This window comes from Penicillium angulare (genome assembly GCF_028827245.1).
Source record: "Penicillium angulare strain IBT 27051 chromosome Unknown utg000012l_segment0_segment0, whole genome shotgun sequence".
NCBI lineage: Eukaryota > Fungi > Ascomycota > Eurotiomycetes > Eurotiales > Aspergillaceae > Penicillium > Penicillium angulare.
Genome location: NW_026623171.1, coordinates 1,646,688 through 1,669,696, shown reverse-complemented (window position 1 = coordinate 1,669,696; position 23,009 = coordinate 1,646,688). Strand labels below are relative to the sequence as shown.

The 23,009-nt window shown below is 48.9% G+C and overlaps 9 protein-coding genes across 9 annotated transcripts; 3 read left to right on the top strand and 6 right to left on the bottom strand.

The window, feature by feature from the left end:
• Nucleotides 1–1,166: 1,166 nt before the first annotated feature.
• N7478_013286 (60S ribosomal protein eL27) lies at nucleotides 1,167–1,945 on the bottom strand (the record flags this gene model as incomplete). Its single annotated transcript, XM_056929496.1, has 4 exons — nucleotides 1,167–1,174; nucleotides 1,243–1,579; nucleotides 1,819–1,874; nucleotides 1,939–1,945. 4 exons carry the CDS (start codon nucleotides 1,943–1,945, stop codon nucleotides 1,167–1,169), a joined length of 408 nt encoding a protein of 135 aa, XP_056772858.1.
• A 783-nt stretch (nucleotides 1,946–2,728) lies between these two features.
• N7478_013285 (uncharacterized protein) lies at nucleotides 2,729–9,946 on the top strand (the record flags this gene model as incomplete). The annotated part of the gene is made up of 1 exon (XM_056929495.1): nucleotides 2,729–9,946. The coding sequence occupies one exon, from the start codon at nucleotides 2,729–2,731 to the stop codon at nucleotides 9,944–9,946; it is 7,218 nt and encodes a 2,405-aa protein (XP_056772857.1).
• Nucleotides 9,947–10,606: 660 nt separating this feature from the next.
• Nucleotides 10,607–11,873, top strand: N7478_013284 (TLC domain-containing protein; the record flags this gene model as incomplete). Its single annotated transcript, XM_056929494.1, has 2 exons — nucleotides 10,607–11,086; nucleotides 11,166–11,873. The coding sequence occupies 2 exons, from the start codon at nucleotides 10,607–10,609 to the stop codon at nucleotides 11,871–11,873; spliced, it is 1,188 nt and encodes a 395-aa protein (XP_056772856.1).
• Nucleotides 11,874–12,379: 506 nt separating this feature from the next.
• On the bottom strand, nucleotides 12,380–12,929 carry N7478_013283 (GFA family protein; the record flags this gene model as incomplete). Its single annotated transcript, XM_056929493.1, has 3 exons — nucleotides 12,380–12,579; nucleotides 12,635–12,797; nucleotides 12,864–12,929. 3 exons carry the CDS (start codon nucleotides 12,927–12,929, stop codon nucleotides 12,380–12,382), a joined length of 429 nt encoding a protein of 142 aa, XP_056772855.1.
• A 649-nt stretch (nucleotides 12,930–13,578) lies between these two features.
• Nucleotides 13,579–15,195, bottom strand: N7478_013282 (SWIB/MDM2 domain-containing protein; the record flags this gene model as incomplete). The annotated part of the gene is made up of 3 exons (XM_056929492.1): nucleotides 13,579–14,097; nucleotides 14,162–15,048; nucleotides 15,105–15,195. The coding sequence occupies 3 exons, from the start codon at nucleotides 15,193–15,195 to the stop codon at nucleotides 13,579–13,581; spliced, it is 1,497 nt and encodes a 498-aa protein (XP_056772854.1).
• A 295-nt stretch (nucleotides 15,196–15,490) lies between these two features.
• On the bottom strand, nucleotides 15,491–16,820 carry N7478_013281 (proteasome regulatory particle lid subunit RPN6; the record flags this gene model as incomplete). Its single annotated transcript, XM_056929491.1, has 2 exons — nucleotides 15,491–16,497; nucleotides 16,553–16,820. 2 exons carry the CDS (start codon nucleotides 16,818–16,820, stop codon nucleotides 15,491–15,493), a joined length of 1,275 nt encoding a protein of 424 aa, XP_056772853.1.
• Nucleotides 16,821–17,067: 247 nt separating this feature from the next.
• N7478_013280 (rRNA-processing protein SOF1) lies at nucleotides 17,068–18,475 on the top strand (the record flags this gene model as incomplete). Its single annotated transcript, XM_056929490.1, has 2 exons — nucleotides 17,068–17,070; nucleotides 17,135–18,475. The coding sequence occupies 2 exons, from the start codon at nucleotides 17,068–17,070 to the stop codon at nucleotides 18,473–18,475; spliced, it is 1,344 nt and encodes a 447-aa protein (XP_056772852.1).
• A 122-nt stretch (nucleotides 18,476–18,597) lies between these two features.
• On the bottom strand, nucleotides 18,598–19,840 carry N7478_013279 (uncharacterized protein; the record flags this gene model as incomplete). Its single annotated transcript, XM_056929489.1, has 2 exons — nucleotides 18,598–19,233; nucleotides 19,325–19,840. The coding sequence occupies 2 exons, from the start codon at nucleotides 19,838–19,840 to the stop codon at nucleotides 18,598–18,600; spliced, it is 1,152 nt and encodes a 383-aa protein (XP_056772851.1).
• Nucleotides 19,841–20,551: 711 nt separating this feature from the next.
• On the bottom strand, nucleotides 20,552–21,904 carry N7478_013278 (phf1/phf2 family PHD finger domain-containing protein; the record flags this gene model as incomplete). Its single annotated transcript, XM_056929488.1, has 1 exon — nucleotides 20,552–21,904. The coding sequence occupies one exon, from the start codon at nucleotides 21,902–21,904 to the stop codon at nucleotides 20,552–20,554; it is 1,353 nt and encodes a 450-aa protein (XP_056772850.1).
• Nucleotides 21,905–23,009: the final 1,105 nt, after the last annotated feature.

The following is a 23,009-nucleotide window of genomic DNA, read 5'->3' as shown; positions in this document are numbered from 1 at the left end:
CCCCAGTCTTAGCCTGCAGCAACGTTTATCACGCAACTCATGTAAGTGCAAAAAGTACCTCTGCCGTTTCCCTCCAGGGCTACTAGGCACATGCAGTTTTCTCCGCCCCCAATGGCTAATCGAGGTCCTGGTCTGATTTAGTCTAGTTTGGTCTGGTCCGTTGTCATTTCGGACCCCTGTTCATGTACAGTACATATGCGTCGCTAAGCCCATAGTCAAGACTATCAACTACAATAAGGTTCGAAAAAGTTGCGCCACCTATCTAACTGATTGAGACATTAAGGCAGTTTTGAAAAAAAAAATTGGGTCTAGAATGCTACTTACCTGCACATGTGCTTAAGTTGTATAGAAGTAGATTGGAATTGAACTTGATGCGCGTGTAGAAGATCTTATTGGATCGCAACTTCAAATTAGTGGCAAGATCGAGGGTTACCTAGTCATCTCGGTGCGAAAGGATTTTGAACCGCGGATGCTCATGATTTCTATGACTTTGAGAAAAGGTGTGGCGATTCACATGCGCTAGTGGTATGTTAGTACATAGATTGGAGGAGAGGATCCGTTTGGAAGGTTATGATAAGGTGATTTTCGATGTGGTTCAGATAAGAATAATCACATGGAATCGGTTACAAGTTGACCTCCGAGCTAAAAGATCCTTCTAAGGCCAGTGTTTGTTCATAGATAGGAGACTAGCTGACGTGTAACTACGCTCGCTCCAAAAACTGGAACATGCACGGACGACTCGGTTGGCCCATATGTATGTCGATGTCATAAAGTGTATGTATATACATTCTTACCCTTGAATTGGCCACACAACATCTACAGACAAGAGACTGACAACCTGGGGCAGTTCTTGTGACGTCGCTGGTCTGATTGTCGCGTGGGAACGGATCGAAATCGTTGTTGAAAGTGGTACATATTGGGTAATAGGGTAATAGTAGTCAAACAAGAAAAAGAATTGTTGTTCATATTTTCCATTTCATTTAAAGGCCCCATAATCTTAGTGGAAACCCTCATTTCAAACTGGACATCGATACATTGCCTCATCTGTTTCCAGCTCTGGTATATGCCTTTCCATCCCACTACAGGGACCGAATGCGCTCGATGCTTTTTTCTCCGCCTTCCCTAGAACCGCGCGCTCATAAACGACAAAACGCCGAAGTAACCGTTTAGAAACCTGTAAGAAGAAAAATCAATTAGTACATTGTAAGTCTAGAGCCGGGTCAATGGTCATGGGAAACATACGCAGAGGGGTGAAGAACCAGCGGTTCTTGCCGCTAGTGTAGCGGTCCTCAAGGGCCTTCTTGATGTTCTTCTTGGCGTCCTCGCGCTGCGAGACCTCCTTGAAAGTCTCAGCAGAGACGGCGCCCTTCAGACCCTCGAGCTCAAGGGTGTAACGGGTGGGCATAAGGTGGTTGTAGTTGACGACCTTGATGAAAGGCTTGACCTTGGAGCGGCGGTCGACGAGCTTCTTACCCATGCGGCGGGTAACCTTCTGGGGGTAGCGCTCGATACCGGCGACGATGGCGAAGGGGAAGGGGTGAGCCTTAGAGCCAGAGTCCTGAGGCTGGACAATGACGACCTATTTGAAGCGAAAATGCGCTGTCAGTCTCATGCTAATTCCTTTCCATCTAATGATCGATCATCGATTGATTCCATCTAGTGATTTCCCCGAACTTCAACTCGTTCAATTTCAATGCCACTGCTTCCTTGCGTCCACGACACAACGGTGTTCCTCCTCTTCATATCACTGTATCTGGCTTGCTTCGAATCTCTCTTCTTTCTATGTTTTCTCGGGGGAGGAGCGTCGGATTGTCGTACCTTCTTACCGGCGTAACGGCCACGGGTGATGATGGCCACACGGCCCACTTTCATGACTATATCGCATTCTCGTCAGTATGGATTTCGTAGGAGATGATCGTAGGGCATTCGAATACGCACACTTCATTCTGAAGGTCCCGGTGAGCGGCGAATTTGTCGGGTTGGTTGTCGGAGTACGGAACAGTCAAGATCGAAGTGTTCAGGTTTTCGCTTGGGTAAAGAGGGTTCAGGGCAAATGGGATTTGTGTGCGATGCGATGATTGGTTATCTTACCGACAATAGACCACTAGACCTAGTATAGTGAATTACCCCATTCAGATTAATCCCGGAGCCCGGATCAATTACATAAGGAAAGCGCCAAGCATTATGTAAGAAATCTAGTTCCCCGTTCCCCGGTTGATCGTGGATCGGGCGCTCTTGCCTGGGTCTCACCGCCCTAGAGTTTGTTTACATGACGACGCAACTGCCCCGGTTGCTATGGTCGCCGATGATGTGTGATGTGTACGCCGCGTAGTAGTTCTTCTCCTCCATCTCCACTTCCAGACTTTCCTCTTATCAAGCTGATCTCCCGGCGTTTGATGCTTGTCACACACCGTCTTTTTCCACTGCTCTTGTTTTCTAGCGACCTGTGGTTTTGATATGCATTGACGACCCTTGTTTTGAGATTTACAACGCAATTCCCAACAATACCCTACATTCCAATACCCTTATTCTTGTCAATACCTCTCTGAGACATCCTGATTATCCATTCTCCTACACACACAAAACATCATGCCAGGCCAAGATCGGGATACCTCTTCCCGCGATCGGGAACTGGTCCGGCATCAACCAACTCAGAGCGAATCGAGTCGGTCTTTAGTCCCAATGTACGTTTCACCCTAATGCGCATCAGTTGAGAAAAAAAAGCAGCATGCATGACTGGAAATCAATACTAAAGCGCCGTTCACGCAGGTGGGATAGCTCTGACCCCGAGCGTGCACCTCCTCCATTGCCTTTGAATCCTCGTTCAATGAGCCCCGCCACAAGGAGTCACGTCTCGCCCGGCATCCAGGCCGTGGCAGCCAAATTCACCGATAAACCCAGTGACCATGCTCCTAGCTCTTACACAACAAATCCCATGCCAAAGTCTGGATCACCGGAAAGGTCCTTGGTCAAGGGACATCATCATAAGCGCATGCAATCTTTGCAGCCCAGCGACACCAAGGGTGACGCACGTTCTGAATTTCTAAATTACCTTGAGAATCGATCTCCCGAAAGACCTCTCAGAGCTACGATTCTTGATCCAACGACCCAGCCGCAGGATACGAGCAAATGTCTTGGTTCTCCGCCTCGTCCGTCCGAGAGGGAAATCCCTAGCTATGTATCCAGTCGTTACTTATCGAAGCCCATTCTGGGCGAGAGCACACCTCCCTCCGCAACAATGTTAGCACTGCAGAATATGCAAATTCCTGCCGACGAGCCTCCATCACCCTCGAAACCACCTAAGATGATTGCAGCGCCAAAACTCGAAGAACCCACCCACACCATGGATACCCTCGCAACGCAAATCTATAGCCTTACCGATATCGCCAGCAGCTTGCAGCGCGAGATGTCTAATTTGAGTCGACGAAGTAAAGATAATGCTACTGATCTGGTCAGCTTGAAGGCTGCGACCAATGCACGAGATGAAGATATTCGTAAGAGCTTGAAGGATATAACCTCCAACCTCTCAGCGAAGTACTTGGAGGGTGATTTTTCAAGGTTTGATCTAGCCTCACTCCTAAAGCCTGATAATGGGCCTAACCAAACTGAATCGGATAGTTCTCCAAACTCCAAGAGAAGCTACTCTGCACCGCGAATGCCGAGCCCTAACCCGTTCTCCTTTGATCGCGATATATGTGGTTCGCCTGCACCGATCTCCGATGGATCCGCCAGTATTGCTTTGCTCGAAAAAGTGCTGCGTGAGATGGCCACAAAGGAAGGTGAGGAGAGGCTTCTGGAACTCATGGATGAAATCAAGTCACGCCCCGCAGCGACTGCCTCCGACAAAGATGCCGACAAGAAGATTACCAATATGCTGGAGGAAATTCTCAACCTTGTCAAAGAGGACCCATCCAGCAGAGCTCTTGTTCGCTCAATGACCGCCGAAAGCCTTCGACCACCTAATAATGCCAATGCGGAAGGGACAAGATCCACATCACTCGGCTCGATCGATGAAACGGCTACTGTTCGTGCACTGGATGTTCCAAAGAGCGATAAGCTTCAGCGCTCGAGCGCAAACAGTGACGAAGTTTTGACAATCCTTCGCAGTGTCAAGAACAGCGTGGTTGAAGGCGGTGGTATGACCAATGGCGTGAAGGCCTTGGTGCGGGAACTGCGCGGCGAGGTACTGGGTATGGGCCGTGACCTTGCAAGCAGGCTGCAAGCCGTTGAAAAGAACGTTACCGATGAAGCAGAGCATCGGCGGGAATCCGACCTTCCTAACGCAGATGATATCTCTGCCATCGTCCAGGACAGTCTTCATGACCTTCAAGAGCAGCTGGCTGCTACTATGAACGAGAGCCGACACCACTCAAATGCGCTGTCGCAATTTCAATCTACCATGAATAGCGCTGAGATCTATTCTATCGTCAAAAAAGCGTTGGAAGAAATGGAATTTCCACAGCCACATCAAGAACTTGAAGGTTCTCGGATGGAAAAGGAAGATATTCTAGACACAGTGCGCGAGGCTTGGGAGACCTACAAACCCGAGATTGAGTTGCAAACCATTGGTTTGGAGCGAGACGAGATTTTGGATTGTCTGGCCGAGGGACTGAAGTCTTACCAGCCCCAGAATGAACAAGCCCTCTCGTATGATCAAGTACTAGCTGCCGTCCAGAATGGATTGCAGCACTTTACTCCACCCCCAGTCGAACAGCCTCCGAGCATTACCAGAGACGAAATCATCCTCACTATCCGCGAATGTCTTGAGAAGCCAGAGCCAACTTCAAGAGGCTTGGATGAAGACCAAGTCAATCATCTGAACTCGATGCGGGATGACATTCTCCATGCCGTATCAGAGAAGCTTCAACCCCATTCAAGGGGGCTGGATGAGGATCACATTCAGCATCTCAGTTCCATGCGAGACGAGATTCTTCATGCCGTTTCCCAGGTTGCTCAGCCAGATCAAAGAGGCTTGGATGAAGATCACGTTCATCACCTCGCCTCTATGCGAGACGAGATTCTTCATGCCGTTTCTCTGGTTTCTCAGTCAGACCACAGGGGCTTGGACGAGGAGCACATCAACTATTTCAATAGCATTCGCGATGATCTTCTACAGGCCTTGGCCGACCGACCGGCATCATCTGAAAGGTCCTTGGATGATGAACACATCCACTACTTGAACTCTATCCGTGATGATATCTTGAACGCTGTCGCTGAAAGACAGGTGGCCGAGTCAACTGCGCCCAGGTCTCTCGAAGATGGTAGTCAATTTGAGCACCTCAACAACCTCCGCGATGAGATACTTGACGCTGTAACCAGATCTGTTGCCACCCAGAGTATGGTCAGCAAGGAGTCCTTCGACTCTGGTTTGGGTCGTGATGAAATTGTCAGCGCTGTCTCCGACGGTCTTGAGGCTCATTTCACTACTGCCAAGGAGATGGAAGAGCCTCGTGTTTCTCGTGAGGATGTCGTGAGTGCCATTAATGATGCATTCAATGCCCAGCAATCTGCTTTGGCTGCTCCCATTCAACCGACCGTCTCACGTGAAGAGATCATGAATGCTATTGTGGATGGTATTGAGATCGCCAACCAGGCCAAGGATTCGGCAGTTAGCACCGATGTTCAGGTACCCTCATTATCTCGAGAGGAGATATTGGAGGCTATTTCGGAAGGACTGGAGAGGTCAAACGAGTCGCCAAAGTCAGCATTGAGTACCGAGGTTCAGCAAACATCTATAACCCGCGAGGAAGTTTTCACTGCTATCGTCGATGGTTTTGAAAGTGCAAACACCATGACTCGTGAAATTGAGCTGAACAAAGATGATCTGATGGAAGCAATCACCGCTGGCCTCCACGAGGCGACCAATTCTGCCAACATGAACGTTGGCGACCAAGTTCTTGTACGCCTCCAAGAAGTTGTCGATGGCATGAAGGAGGAATTCAAGCAGTACTCGGCCGCAAATGGCAGAGATACTGAGCAAGTGCTGGATTCCATTAAGGATGGTCTCGCTGTTGTCAGACAAGAAATCGAGTCTTACGTTGCTACCTCCCAAGATGTGTCAGGGAAACTTGAGATCATCGACACGGTTAAGGACGGCTTCCGACTTCTTCAAGCTGATATGGAGAAGACTATTACGGATACAGCTGTTTCCAACGCGCCTCGTAGCAGCCCCGATACGCCTGAGCTTCTGGATGCCATGGAAAAAGAATTCGAGCATTTGCGGGCCACAATGAGTAATCTCCTTCTGGACAGCCACCGAGCCAGTGACAAGGACGATATCATGGACGCTATTCGTGACTTAGGCGATCATCAAAAGGGCGCCTCCAATGACGAAGCAATCGTGAAGTCTATCAGAGAGGAGTTTGAAAACCTGCGCGAACGAATGGAAATGAGCGTTGTCCGCTCTGAGCCACCCGCGTCTGAGAAGGACGAAATCTTGGCTGCTCTCCGCGAACAATTTGATGCTTTCCGTGATGAGTCGTCACAGAACAAAGACGGCGGCGAGAGTATCTTGGCTGCTACCAGCGAGCTACTTGATGCCTTCCATGGTGGCATTGACTCCATTCGTGGTGATGTCCAGAAGGTTCTTGAGAAGCCGGCAGAGTTTGACAGTTCCGAAATCCTCGAAACTATTAAGGAAGGACTGTCTGAATTGCGATTTGATATTGAGGCCCTTCGACAAGCCCAAAAAGATAGGGACGATAAGGAAGCAGCCGATGTTGAAACAACTCGAGGCGGCGAAGTTGTCCTCGCCAATGAGTCTCCTCTTGACACCCACATGGAGGGACTAAAAACCCTCATTACACAGCTGTCAGACCGGGTTGAGTCTATTGATTCGACTCCTCGCTCAGCCGAGCCCGCTGAACCTGCCGAGCCTGCTCCAGATGCATTGAACCGAGGTCATCTCGATGAAGTCCTGATGGCTCTTCAAGAAATCCAGCTTGCTGTGGGCGAGATGAGTGCCAGTCGGGAGATCCCTGAAGGTGGAGCTCGTAAGGAAGATACTGATACCATTGAGCATCTCCTCATGAGCACAAAGGCTCAGATTGATGAAATCCACTTTCCATCGCCTGAAGAGCTTGCCACCTCTGAGCAAATCGGTGCCTTAGAAGTTATGGTGCGCGAGGCAAAAGATTCGATTGCCGATTTCGCCGCGCGACTGGAGGCCGAAGGAACTACCAAATCTGACATCGGAACTCTCGAAGGGCTCATAAAGGATGTTTGGGTTGCTCTTGACGAGATGAAGGGCAAGACCAAGGAAGGGGAAGAGGGTGAGGGTGACGAGGAAGGAGATGAGAACGGTCAAATCCGCAGATCCGATCTTCAGACGGTGGAGGCTATGATTTTCGAGGTTAAGTCTCAAATTGATGAGCTTAAACTCCCCGATGTTGAGACCCTCCCCACCAAGGACGAAATTCAAGAATTGTCGTCGCTGGTCACCGAGTTCCGTGACAAGATGGAGGCTTCCAACGATCTTACCGCTCAAGGATTTGACGCGCGGAAGGTCGAGCATGGCGGCCTTGCTGAGAAGATTGATGAGGCTAAGTTCACTGTCAATGAACTTGGCGAGGAGCTCAAGAGCAAACTTGATGGCAGCAGCGAAGGGCTCACTGAGCTTAAGCAACTGCTCGAAGGCCTTGCGATCTCCGCTGAAAACTTCACGACTGTTGACAATATCAAGGAACTTACTGATCTCATCAACCGTGAATTCGAACGTGCTCGTGGGGAAGAGGATGCCGGCAAGCTGGACAAAGAGGAGCGAGATGCCGCAGCCATGGTCAAACACGATGAGACTCGTGCTGCTGTCATTGTTGAGATTGGTGCCAAGATCGACGAAAAGATTGGCGAAATCATGTCCAAATACGACGATGCACACACTTCTCTCCATTCAAAATTCACCGAAACCGAGGAGCGAGACATAGCTCACGCTGAGATGGTTACGAGTACCAAGTCACTGGCCGAAGATATCAAGCTCGTCATTGGTGCCATGGGTACCACTGTTACTGAAACATGTGAGCGCATGGTTGATGAGACCAAGGCTCTCGCGGAGAAGGTTGATGAGTCGCACCTCCGCATGGAAGAAATTCACAGCGAGACCAAATCTCACCAAGATCAGTCTCGAGGCGAAAACGAGCGAGCTGTTGCCGCTACTGAGCGTGTGGAGAGCAAGCTACTTGAATTCCATCCTCAGATTCTTGAGACAGTCCAAGAGATCTTGTCAGTCGTGAGCCAGCATTACGATCACTCCCAGAAGTCAGCGGAAGAAGTCAAGGCCGAGTTATCTTCTCTACCAGCCGCCATCCCTACCATGTTACCTGCTTTGCCTCCTCCTGAATCATCACGTGCGATTGAAGACGACCCTGTCCATAACAAGTTGGATGATCTCTTGGCACACACCAGGAATAATCCAGTACAGGAGGTTCTCACTACGCTTCTGGACCATTCTAAGAATGAACAGCTCCACAGCAAGCTTGATCGCGCCCTTGAGCACAGTGCCGCATCTAACAGTGACATCTACGAAAAGCTCAATCAAATACTTGATCAAGCGACCAGTGGCAGTGGCTCTGTGCACGAGAAACTTGATTCCTTGCTGAACCGTCCAGTTCAAACGGTTGACCCTGAACACTCTGTCACCCAAATGATGAAGTTGGATGAAATGCACAAAGATATCATGGAGAACACTCGCAAGATGAATGAGATGTTCGCCGTTCAGTCCACTCTTGTTGCGGAAGACACCGAACGTAAGCGTCGCGAGGCCGAAGAAGCTGCAATTGCCTTGGAACGCAGAGTCGCCCAGCGTGAGAGTGTAGAGGCTGAACTCGTCGGTCTACACGAAGAGAAGGATTCCTTGCTGAAGATGCTCCACACTTTGAAGACGGAGAAGGACGAATTTGCCAAACAAAACGCGAAGATGAGCAAGGAGCTCTCTGGTCTTGAGACTGCTTTAGAAATTCGCCACGAAGAGATGCAACACATGGAAGAGCGCGCTGACGGGCTGGAGAAGCGTATCCTAGAAGGCGTCCTTGACCATGCCCGAAGTGTGCTTTTGAGCAGATCCGGCAGCCTCAGCAGCATGAATCTTAAGCGCAACCGGAGCACACGTACATCTCGCACCGGCGCTCGCAGCCCCAGTGTGACCAGCATTACTACGGCTAGCACTGCTCGCGAGTCAAAGGACGCCCGGAGCCTTCTCGGCAATGGTGTAGGCATGGCACTTAAGCGCCGTACCGCGAACAGCCTTCATCCTGGACCGACAGCTGTCCAGCCTAACATTGGCAAGGAGCGCCGAATTCTCAGCTTGAGCCATGTCACTGGCAATCGTGACGCCGGTCGCCCGGTGGGAGCCAATAGTGGCCTCACAAGCCTGAAGCGCAGCCACTCAGTGAAATCGAACTTTGCTCTTCGTAAGACCTCGTGGGCTGGACCCAACTCTACTGCAAATAAGGAGAACGAGTCATTCCCCGAAGAAGAAGAGCCCGAGAGTGAGACTGAAACAGACCTTGGTCCCGATCGGAGATCTAGCTATGCAGGTACCGAAAGGAAATCCAGCTATGCCGGAACCGATCGCAAGACCAGCTATACCGGCACTTGCACTGATAGTGTCGTCTCGGCCGACCGCCGCACCAGTGGCATGAGCTATTCCACGGACGGACTGACTGACCTGGCGGAGAGCTCTATTGTTAGTGGTGATCATCACGCCGAAGAACATGAACATGAAGGCTCTGAGGTATCTTCTGGGTCAGATGACGATGCCCAGACAGCTCGTGAGGATGACGAGGAATCTGACTCCAAGACTGAACATGGAGAAAAAGATGAATCAGAAGACTTGAATGATGACGTGGACGATCATTTCGAGGAGACTGCGTCTGCAATGGAGGCGGAGGTGATGAAGCTACTAGAAGCTCCTGCTGACAGTGGACTGGGGACTGAAATGACAGTGTCGTGAAGGATGATAATTTGACCTGTTGCATGATTATTGTATTGCGAGGAGCGTTGGTCTTCCTCGACTTTTGGAGTTACGGTTTTCTTGTCTATGGATTTTTTTGGTTTCATTTTTCCTTTGTGTTTTCCCTTCATATACCACTCTTCTGTTGATTTTTGTTATGGGCCTGTATGAATTCCCTATGTGCTGATTAATGATATTCTTTCCCAACTTTGATATGTCAAAACATAATCCTTTCAAGTAGCCGGTAAAATAGTAGAGAGCGACTTTAGAATGTACACCTGCTTGATCAATATCTATAAATGACCAGGTCATGTTCCATCATGAACTTGGTAAATATCCACCTGGGCATATCAGCTGGCCCGATAAGGCAAACAGTCATGTGACATATCACCCTGATGCCTCAGGCAAAGCCTCGGCCGCGGCCCCCGACAACTGTAACTTTCAACGATTCCAATCCACTCTTCCTTGATGCTGTGCATGGTGCTCTATTGTAAAGAAAGAGTGCTGCCCTTTCCCTTCAGCTGAATGGTAAATATCTGAGGATTACGCCCTCGGCTATTTATAATTCACCCTTTAATCCGACCAAAACCGTCTTCCTTCCAAGTACCTTCAAGCTTCCCCCACATTGGGTGATAAGCTGTCAGCTCAGGGTCTTTGACGATGTTAGATCCTCTCGGTCCCTCTCCAGCATGGCTGCGAGAGCTAGTCGAGCCTTACAAATTATTAATCAACAGCCCGACACTCCCCGCGCACATCCACGAGGTAATCCTCGCCTTTGTGTTCTACCAACTCATCCACTCGGTTATCTCTCCGTGGCTATCGCCGATCCTCTTTCCGAAATCCTATCCTAAATTGTCCGCTCGCACCAAACTGAACTGGGATATTCATGTCGTCTCCTTCGTTCAGAGTGTCCTGATAAATACTCTGGCGCTATGGATTATCTTCGTCGATACCGAGCGAGGCTCCATGTCCTCTCTTGAGCGTGTGTTCGGATATACGGGTGCCTGCGGCTTCATCCAAGCACTGGCGGTGGGATACTTCGTCTATGATTTGATTGTGAGCGCCTTTTACGTGAAAATGTTTGGCATCGGCACACTTTTTCACGCTATCAGCGCCCTATGGGTATTCAGTCTCGGTTTCGTAAGTTGACATCATGCATACCCGTTGGTCTTTTTAGCAATATAGCCAGACTAACATATCCTCCCGCCCCTCTTTCCAGAGGCCATTCCTGAACTACTATGCTCCAGTATTCATCCTTTACGAGCTTTCGACCCCTTTTCTCAATATTCACTGGTTCCTCGACAAAGTCAACATGACCGGCAGCAAAGCCCAATGGTATAACGGTATGCTGCTTCTCTCGGTATTCTTCTCCTGCCGACTTATCTGGGGAACCTGGCAATCTGCCATCGTCTACAACGACATGTGGACCGCTCTTCAACATACTTGGTCTGCTTCTTCCAATCCTCTCTCGGGACCTGTCAACATTAGTGCGCAGGTCTTCCGTCCAACCCGGGACGGAAGCATGTGCATTGACGAGACATGCGCGCGAGCCAATGCCGAGATCGCCAGTTACAAGGATTACACCTCTGCCGGTGTAGCGACATGGCTGGTCGTAACATATGTGACTTCTAACCTGATTTTGAATTTCCTTAATTATTTCTGGTTCTTCAAGATGGTCGAGACGGTTCTCAAGCGGTTCCGCACCCCCGTTCCAGACGAGAAAGCCGCTTCTAAGAAGGAAGAGGCCGCGAGGTTAGAGGATCTCGCGCAGGAGATTATCCTTGAGGCGGCGAAGGAGTTGGAGCAGGCGGAGGGGTCGCCTTTGCGCGAGGTGGGTGAGACTTCAGCTGCAGATGCGGTTAACAAGCAGGAGTCGAGGAGACGGAGGGCCGATCTTGCTTCCAAAGTTCCCCTTCCTGGGTCATGAGGTGTAAGTTCCTTTTTTATCCTCTTGCTTGGTAGAGATCCCGTACAGTAGACAGATCGGTGATTACGTACTTTTCGCTCTTTTGTTGCTGTGTTTTGGACATTGTGGAATTTGGGGAAGGGTTGCATTGTATAGTTTTCCTCTGTGAGGATATCTGCTTGCTATTTGCTGCTGATTGGTAGCAGTATTGCACATCTCGAGAGGTTAGATGGTGTCCATTGTATTATGAGTTATTATTTCTGCCTTTACATACTTTGCGTCTTTGACATAATGCATGCCCAGGTGGTTGACTTCTTGCTTCAGTATATATGCCATTTCCATGACCAGAACTTGAAGTAGGTAAATTATAGTATGCCTCTTCATTGCGACTACTTCGAATTTTGTGCAAGATGCCCACCTCCTTAGCCTTCTTATACCCGTAATATGAGCTCCAGGCATCTCATACGCCTGTACCTAACATTCAACCACTTCACTTCGTCATTCGAATCCAACTCGGAACCACTACATTATGGTAATTCCATCATGCCAGTGATCTGAGCAGCCCCTTCTATAGGAGCCAACCAATCTAATCGATTCTCAGTGTATAACTCCGCCCCAGGCTTTTGGGTGTTCAAAAGCTCGGGATTATCAAATATCCCCGCTCGAAGAATGATTGTATCTCCATCAGGCTCATCACCCTTGACCCTTCGTCCGAAAAGTGGCGTCCCTACTACCGTGTCAGCTACTTTGGTCTAGATACAATGAAATAATTGGATACAAACCACAGTCAGGACAGAAATAGTTCTTTATAGCGTTTCCACTATCGGCGGTTTTGGGCACCCCTTTCGGAGTTCCAGTGACCTTCAAGTCTGCACTGTTGATCGCAAAACTATAGCTGAAGATTGACCCGGTCAATTTTCGACAATCCTGACAGTGGCATATTCCCTGGAAGTAAAATTAGTTTCAAAATGATCAATAAGGGAATCTTTAACAAGGTTTAGGTTTACTAACCGCCATCACGGACTTGCCATTATATTCGATTCGAATATTTCCGCAGAAGCAGCCTCCAGCAGCCATTGGTGATCGTTATCGGTGTGTACTTGGTTTATGAAGGTCCAGGAGTATTCAAAGTCTGAATAAGATTGTCCGTCGTATCTTGAAGTACTTAAGCTTAATGTGATTATGCTGATTACATATCCATCCATATCCTCATGACTAATCTTTTGTTGGCTGAGCCCCAACAACGCAACATTGGGCAAGCCCCCTCAACCATCGTGACAAATGGCTGACTATATCCTCCATCGTAATTAGTAATTATTGCGCAGCTTCAATTCGATGTTGCGACCTCGAGGGGAGTGGGTATATATCTGAATAGTTCTCTCCAAATTGCTTCATGTGCTTCTCATGGATGCAATTGATGTCTCTATAAACTCTGTCCGATATATAAAGACGTTTGACTACAAGCTTGAGCATAACGACTACAAAATACGTAAACTATGAAATGGTTACGAATCAAGAGTTTTACTTCCAACTTGAACCTTGGAAGGTTGTTATGGACAAGATGTAGTAGAGAAGATATAGGAATTTGGAAGTGAATTATCCCCATCTTACATGTCCTAGCTGCACCGAACCAAACACCACATAAGCGCCACCTAGTCAACAAATTCAAAAGTACAGTGAAAAAGACGCGAGCTCCAAAATAATATCATAAGGGCTTAATGGAAGCTCATCGAGCAATCGTAGCATCAGGCTTGGCCAGCATGTACCGAACAGCTTCTTGTGCCACGGCAGAATCCCAGACACTATTAGCACCACCGCGGCGGAACTCTGGCCCACTAGCGTCACCACCAGAGTTGACGTCACCAAGGATTGTCTCAAGATCACGGCGCTGAGAGTTGACCCAACGGTTCACAAAGGTAGCTGGATCCTTGCTCAGGGCAGTGAAGAAGGAATGGCGTGCACAAGAGTGGGTAAGAGCTTGAACAATCAGAGCAACCTGGTCGTCCAGAGTAGCGATTTGGCGCAGGCCAGATGTGTACTGCTGATTCTGCATGTAGGCCATCATCTTAACACGCAGAGGGTCTTCGACAGCAACCTGGATATCGTAAATAGTTGGGGTTGGGTCTTTGTGGAAGTCCTCATCGACACGGATGGTGTAAGGTAATTTGATTGGATCAATGGGACTGGTATGTGACGCAATACTTTCAGGGATTCGAGGGAAGAACATCTGCTCACAGCCGAAGATCTGGAAACCAGTGTTAGTCAGGAAACTGCTAAGCTAGAAGCTTTATAAAAAAAAGGTCACATACCGAGCGTAAGCGGTGGTCACAGCGTACTGTGCGCTTCTCTTCATCTTCTTGCAAGTCCATGGCCTGAATGTAATCCCAAATTCCAAGCACAATGCCGCTTCGAGTTTCCTCTTCAACATCCAGCACCTCAGCTAGCTCCTTGCTCAGCTTGAAACGCTCTTGAGCTTCATCTTGCACCAAGCTAACAGTCACATTCAGGTTGTCCTGCGAGGCGCGTGCGAATTGGATACTGTCAAACTCGGCATTTGGCGGGGCTGATGTCGCATTTGGTGGGACCTGCGGTTTGGACCAGTGGACTGATTTGACTTCATCCGGTACCGCATTGGCGGGCTTATCAAAGTCAATTGTAACGGACTTGAAAAAGTGCGAGAAGCGTTCAGATGACTTCTTGGGGGCAGACTTCTTGCTCTCCTCCTCCTCGCTCTTGTCCTGATCCATCGCGTCATCTCCAGCTGCCTCGCTCTCGCCATTATCTCCTTCATTTTGTGAGGTGGGATCGTTGTTGTCATCCAGCAATCGCCCTTCAATGCGTACTTTGTATCGACCCGAGCCGGGGTTGTTTCCAGGTCCCTGCCAGGGTTGGTTCTCGACAGTATTGGTGATCCAGATGCGCATGGTTCGATATTTTTTCACGGTTCTGCTGATCGAATCCTGAATATCCAGGCGCTTTCGCACAACCGCGGCGTCTAGGCGCTTCTCCATATCGCGAAGGCTCTTGTATTGTTGCACACCCTCCCCGATAACTGCATCTTCAATCCCCTCCGGGAGGTTCTTGTCTGTCGGCTTACGAGCACGGCGGGGAGCCTCGGGAATATGCTGCATTGGACGTTGGGCAGCCATATACTGGGGAGCCATGGCGTGCTGGGGCATTGCGACGGGCATTTGGCCTGGGGGTGGAATTAGATGCGCGCAGGAGCTAGACTGAAAAAGAAAGGGGACAAACCTGGTCCGGGTGCACGACGGGGAGTGGCTGGAGACCGCTGGGCGGTCGGGGGGAAGCCCCGGGCAAAATTAGGCTGCATTGGAGCATTCATTGCGGATCCAGTGGACGGTAGGGGCTCCAGTCGGGATGGAGTGGGTGGATGATGAGGACGAGCGAAGTCGCGATTCTTTTGCCGTCGCGCTTTACCCGATTCGGAATGTCGCGACCATCACGCAAAAACGACACAACATCTATGAACTTGACCACGCCTGTTAATTTTTAAAAGGGAAAATTTAGATAAATAAATAAATACAGCTACAAGAACATTTTAGTCTAGTAAGTCATGCATACCATCGATTATTTCCTAAAAATCAACATAATTGCATTGCCATGAATCCGTTCCCTCTCTACTCCAGTAGCGATGCCTGGTTAGTATACAGACCCTCCACCACATTGCTCAACTTCTCAATGGTGTCTAGTGCAGCATCATAAGCTTGGTCACGCTCAGTCTCATCGAAAACGATCAGACATCCCGAACCTTGGTCCAGTACACCAATGATCACCTTGTCCAAAATCATCTGCGACAGCTTGCGTTCCACTTGCTGGGTATCGAGACCAACCATCTTGGCGATGTGGTCTAGCTCCACACGGCTGAACGGCTCGATCACCTTGATTAAATTCTGCTCCAACATAGCATCGTACAAACGGCGGAGATGGTTTCGAATAAAGGTGTCGCTGCCAAGTTCATATCGGTAATCGGAGAGAGCCTTTTCATATTCCTCCAGAGACCGGTTTGAGTGAGCCTTGGCCACCGCCTTCATGGCCTCCAGGCGTGGGCTGGCATACTTTTGGGCTTGCTTGGACCCCAAAAGTTGTGTGACATCATCCACCAAGTTCAACATAATCTTGCACAGCAGCATGTATTGCAAAGCTGCTGTGGCAAGCTCTCCCTCGTCAAGTGAGTTATATCCTTCCAGAGCCTCAATGAAATACGAGAAAGCAGTGTTGAAGTCCTTGTCCTCGGCGTGGAGCATACCACTTTGCATGTCCAAGCCAGCCTGCAGATTGGGAGGTGTGTAAACGGAAGCTGCGGACGTTCGTGCGGCGGTCAAAGCAGCTCGTGCCTTCGCCTGGTTACCCAAAGCATGGTATACACGGGACTCGAGCAGCTGAACCTCCACTAACATAAGTTTGTCATCCAGACGCTTCAGCTCGCGGAGAAGGGAGTTGATGAGAGTGAGGGCATCGTAGTAGGCTTGCTTCTGCATGTGAATTGCGACCAATCTTGCTTGGAGGTTTTGTCGAAGGAAAGACCGTCGCTCTGAAACAGCCCATTCTATGCATGATTGGATGACACTTGCTTGAAGATCGAGAGTATTAGGGATTTCGCTGATGAGGTCGAGAAGTTGACGGACTAAACAAAGAACATATTAGTAAAGACAAAAATAAGGATTATCACAATGACCGACCTAGCTTAGCAGTCTTCGCTTTAGCGAATGACGAAAAGGTGTCTCGGCTGGTCTTAATGAGCTCTGCAATGTCCTGAGGCTTCTTTGCATCCCGATGCAGCTCTCCCAGTCCGATCAAAGCTTGCTCATATTCTCGCGACGAGGCCTCTGTGGATCCTGGGCCTTCGGAGAGAATCTTCTGATAACTCTTGAGGGCTTTCGAAGGGTCCTGCTTCGCCAGGTCCCGGACTTCCTGTATCCGAGGCGAGACCTGGGACGGTGTGGGCATTATGAACAGTTTCCGAGATTAAGAATTGAACAGAGAGCCTGATTGAAGGGAATTTCGGTAATGAATAGACGCAGTCCGTAGGAGAGTATAAGCGAGTGGTTGATAGTAAGGCGAAGCGTGAGCCGGGGAGCTTGAAGCTGGCAGCTGCGGGCTCACCGCCTGCTTAGCAAATCATCCCATCAACAGAAAAAAAAAAAGTTCACTCCGCCTTGAACTTTTTCTTCTGTACGAACGTCAATAGCCAACCATGGTGAGTTTTTTGGTCTAAATAAAAAAAGGCTCGGCCCTTTGAATCAAATACTAATTCTTTACAGAAAATTAAAGCCCTTTCTCGCCCGACAGCGTCGCAACAGGCCCCCGGGTCTGCTACTGTCCGCCAATCTCGGAATCTCGATCCGGCCCAGCATCCTTTCGAGCGGGCTAGAGAATATACTCGAGCCCTCAATGCCGTCAAGATGGAGCGCATGTTTGCTGCACCTTTCCTAGGTCAAATGGGCGACGGCCACGTTGATGGTGTGTACAGTATGGCTAAAGACCCTGGCTCGCTTGACCGCTTTGCCAGTGGCAGTGGCGATGGAGTAGTCAAGGTGTGGGATCTTCCAACTCGGAATGAAGTATTCCAAACTCAAGCGCACGAGGGTATTGTGAAGGGCATGTGCTGGACTCAAGATAGGAAACTACTCTCTTGCGCCAGCGACAAAACCATTAAGCTGTGGGATCCATATAATTCGACTTCTGAGGCTCCTCCGGCGGCAAGCTGGTTAGGCTCAAGCGCTTTTACTAGTGTTTCACAGCATTACACACAGCCTGCATTTGCTGCTGCGTCATCTCAAATTTCTATTTATGACCTTTCGCGCTCCTCCTCCTCTCCCTCGCAAACTTTGCACTGGCCAACCAGCGTCGACACTATCACTTCCCTTGCTTTTAACCCATCTGAGACCTCAGTCCTGGGATCCACCGCACTTGATCGATCAGTCATTCTATACGATTTGCGTACTTCCTCGCCAGTGCACAAGATGGTCCTCAGATTGGCATCTAACAAAATTTGTTTCAACATGATGGAACCAATGAACTTTGCTGTGGCCAACGAGGATCACAACGTCTACTTGTTTGATATGAGAAGGACCGATCGCGCTCTGAACGTCCTCAAGGACCATGTCGCTGCTGTTATGGATGTTGAGTTTAGTCCAACTGGCGAGGAACTGGTAACTGCATCATATGATCGTACAGTCCGTCTCTGGTCAAGATCCAAGGGCGCGAGTCTTGATATCTATTTCGGCAAACGTCAGCAGAGAGTCTTTTCTGCCATGTTCACACCTGATAACAGCTATGTCCTATCCGGATCAGACGACGGAAACGTTCGTCTTTGGCGCGCTAAGGCATCCGACAGAAGCGGAATCAAGAGCGCCCGCCAACGCAGCAAGTTGGAGTATGATCAAGCTCTTATCAAGAGATACTCGCATATGCCTGAAATTCGCCGCATCAAGCGCCAGCGCCATGTTCCCAAGTCCATTAAGAAGGCTGGTGAAATCAAGCGCGAGGAGCTGGCTGCTATTAAGAGACGTGAAGAAAATGTTCGGAAGCATACAAGCAAGAAGGATCTGAAGCCAAGACAGAGTGAACGTGAGAAGATGATTCTGGCTCGGGAGCAATAAACGAGAATTGCCCCCGGTCATGGCCATATTTCAATTCGGCTGGATCATGGACTGGGTTATTTACAGGGATTGACGAAACAAAACCGAAATGGCTTGGCTTTAATTACATATAGAGTATTTGCTCAATCGGTCCGTTTTTTTGAACTTCTTAAGACTCGACCCGCACGATTGCTGGGTATCTCACGACTCTGGAGGCTAGAAGACACCACAGCATCGATCCCACTCAGATATCTTGCGACGACCTGCAACGCGCCAGGAAATACAGCATACCAATTTATCAGCTTTGCGAATGCTGGCAATCGAAGCACACCGCCATGGCCACTATCAACTGTAGCCACGATCTCTTTAGCGACCTCAACCGGCTCCAGGACTGGCGAAAAGAAATGACTCGGGTTTCGGATCCAGTTGAACAGTGGTGTTGACATCTGACCCGTCTCCACCAGTAACGTCTTGATATTCTCATTACCGCGCAATTCCGCTTCCATTGTCCGGTGCAGTGCACTCAGCCCAGCCTTGCTAGCGGAATAATCCGTCAACCCAGCCGGGCCTAACTGGCCTAGTACAGAGCTGACGGTCACAAGGGTGCCTCCATTCTCTGCATTTCCCAGAATACCGGGGAGAAAAGCCTGGTATAGATGGAAAGCAGCTGTCAGATTGGTGCGCAGTGTCTTCTCAAAATCATCCGGTGATAATTCCAGCAGGGGTTTTCCATTGATCCTCGCTGCGGCGCAGTTTATCACGATTGTGGGTGTTCCAAGCTGTATAGTACCATAGCATGCATGATTAGCGAAAATGAAACCCTTTATCTCAAATCCAAATTAGACCAACAAAGAGCAAGAATAGACTCACCTCCTTGCAAATATCCTTCTTGGCAATCTCTAATTCTTTCCTATCCCCGACATCACACTTAAAATACCTTAAATCCACCCCCTCCCCGAAAACCTCCTCTACCTCTTCCTCTACAATATCCTTCACATCCAGCACAGCGACAGCGACCCCCCTCTTCCCGTAAATTTGCGCGATAAGTAGTCCCAACCCGCTTGCACCCCCCGTGACAAGTACAACTTCCCGTTCAGGCTCCACGTTCCGCGGAAGGCCATACGCGACGCGATGGCTGATGGTTCCCAATATGAAAAGTAGGCTTATGATTATGGCGTAACTAACGCTGAATATCCAGGCCGGGTGTGTAGGGGGTGTGACTTGCGCGCGCAGACAAAGTACAAGGATCCAGGCAAGAAAAGGGTTGAAGGCTGTTCGGTAGAGGACTTTGAGAATGGTATCGATGTTTAGGTGGTGGAACCATGGCTTCGGGGGTGTGGAATTCGGTAGAACGCTCTTTGAGATTATTCTTGGGGCTGAAGCCATGTTGAAATATTTCCAGTCGTGTTAGGGAGGGTTTGGTGTTGCGATCTGGTTTGTTTCTCGATGTTTGGGGTTGTGCTTATGTGGTTGAAATTGTTGTGTCACGCTCTGCCAATCAATTACCCAGCTCTATTATCCAGGGTATTATGAGGTTGTATTCATCCTCTCATAGTCTGGGTGGCTAGAAAATTCATGAAATCAATCAGTGGTGGGCATCGGAGAATAAGAATTTGGAAATGTCGATGAATTGCAGATGCCGGGGACTTTTAGCGCGTAGGTGGGGCTGATAAAACAACTATCGGCTCGCTCCACTGTTGGATCCGAGGCGTCTACTTCAGATGCTTGGGAATCCGCGGAATGAGTGAACTGAACTGCATTGAAAATATTGTCATTGATTTCGAGCCCGAAATAAGGAGTGAAGCTATGATGTATCCTGATTTTATAATGATCCAATTTATTTCTGTCGAATTGTTCTGATCAAGCATAATTGCAAGAGTCTAAGCCACAGTTGAGCATTACAACATTAGCCATAAAAAGCATATTGGCGTGAGAAATTTTCTGATAAGATAGGTCAAAGTACAGTCATCTAGAGAAAAGAAACACTAAAGCTCCTTTAATGGGGTATAAGCAAAGCAATAACACCGAACACCGTCCGCCCTCAAGTCCTCCAACTTCCACCTCGGGGACAGAAGCTTCATTTCCGTAGATGGATAATCATCTTCGTAAACTCCACGTGCGCCTAGGAGGGGGAGAAGTCTTGGTAGGGATGGGCTTCCTCACTAATCCATGGACACTATGACTGAAAGTTGGATAGTCGACTTGCTCTTGAAGAATATCGAGATCCGCAGGATGTGTTGACGTATTGAACCCATTTCCAGGTCGCGGATAAAGACGGTGTTCTCCCGCTGACTCAAACGCATCGGAAGAAGAATCGGTTTCTGTTTCAGGTGACTGAGATATATCACGCGGCTCGGAGGTCTCAGGGGAGGATTCACGATCGGTCACACTTGGTGTTTCGATTTCAGGATCAACAGGTAGCGTCTTTGAAGAACGTTCAAAGGGGACGTCAAATTGTCGAGCATAATCGACTTTTGTTCGTAAACTAGCTCGACGAGCTTGCATTTCAAGCGACTGTGGGCCATCTAGAGGTTCAGAGGCCGGAGGTTCAAAGGTGGATAATATGGAACAAGCCGGGGCAGAGTTAAGACGAGATCTCTTATGAGGTGTAGACATTTTAAGCGGTTCCCCATTCACAGCCAACGACTCTGATTTTCTCTTCGTTTTACTTGTCAAATTCTTAAAGTTCACAGGCTTGACTGGCGCAGAGGTGGTGCGAGCTCTTTTCGGCGGATCCATGGGCTCGATATGTTCTTCCGCGGCGGACGTTGACCGGGTTATCTCATTTGATATATAGTTTGGCGCAGATTGGTTGGGCTGAGTTGAGAAAAACGCAGAGGCAGGAAGCCTAGTCATTTTAGCCGGAAACATGGCTACCTCTGGGTACTTAGTTGTCACTTTCATGGCAAGTTCAACCAGCTCGGCATGTGAAAGCTGAGATAGGTATGCCCGGCGCTTAGCCTCTGTGAATCGCTTCCCCGGGGCCTCAAGCTGCGAATTCGTCTTTAAGCGTGGGTGGATGGCACGCTTTGGCTTTTTTACCTTGGTAGATGGAACTGGCGTCGAACGTCGCACGGGCTTACAGCTGCGGCAGTGCCACTCAGCGTCCTGCTCCAACACTACCTGATCTTCAATTACTGGATCATGACAGTTTTGATGCCAGGTAGCGTTGCACCCATCACAGAACACGATCATGTTTGTGCTCGGGGAATGACCCCGGTGGCAGTGTACACAAACGATGGCGTCCTTCTTCCGAGAGGAGCGTTTACCAGTAATAGTACCAGATGGTACTGGTGCGTATGCCGTTGGAGCCTTGATGATACGCCCAGCTCTGCTGGTACGAGACTCAGAGGCTGACATTGGCATCTCTGGAGAGCTTAGTTCACGCTTACTGGTCCGTTTAGCAAGAGAGACCTCATTCCCGTAGGTCACTCGTTCTGAGGTGTCCATGTTATCTGGCGAAGCACAACAGGGTGACAATAATTTGAAGTGTTTTCAGATCGACGAGAAAGAGTAGAGAAAAGAAAAGGGCAGCTTGGAAGCAAAAGAGGAGAAGAAGGAAGAGGAAAGAAGTGAGAGAGGGGTTCGGAATTTTGACACCCTCTCAGGGCTGCGAGGATGACTACAGTTGATTCAAATTGAGGAAATGCAACCTTTCTTAGGCACCAGGCCAGCTTGGTAGACTTGACGCCCAATTGAAGTGAGTATTTGGCTGTGCCTGAAACGGAATGACAATCATCTCAACCAGAGATCTGTATAGACTCACGTGATTGGGTTCCACTGATGATACCCCGCCAATCACCGCCCGTCGGCCATCTATAGCACATGTGGGCTTGAATGATCTATAGTTGCACACTTCTCAATGATTGCTCACTTAAAAAAGAACAAAAATTTATTCGGATGACGTCTGGTCGAAAAGCTTCGGCTCTGTGTATTTATTCGCAGTGCCGCCTGGGGCACTCTCAAAGGAAAGAAAATCTGATTCATGCAGCTGGAGAATCTTCAACATGTCTTGTGCAGCAGATTCGAAACCAATCAAACTCCAAGAATAATTCCAGATTAAAAACCCTGATTTATCTTCAAATGGATATATGTGCACTATGGTGAGGAGCTTCAATGACAATATCTCCTTGGTAGAAAGCTACCATGGAGACGGACATATACAAAATTTTATACAGGCTCTTAAAGATACACGCTCTCTGGGTCACGGTACGTTGAGAACTTCTCCCCTGATTCGAGGATCTTAATATGCACTGGAATATGTGCCAATAGCAAAACGGCCCAAAGCGCCTTGGAGTAGCGAACATACAGTTAGGATATGTGGATATTCAACCGAATCAATGAAGCTCAACTTACTTGGAAAACTGTCGCCAGAACAATAACGTCTCCATCCTCAATCGATAATAACCATGATTCCCAACGATTTCCCCAAAATTGATTTGGGCATCGCTTGAGAGCCATTGGATTGACTTCATCATATGCCTGTGCCGTACAGCTTTTCGCCAACGCTTCGAAAACATTTCTCCCCTGGGGTCGTCAAGGTGCGACAAGGTAA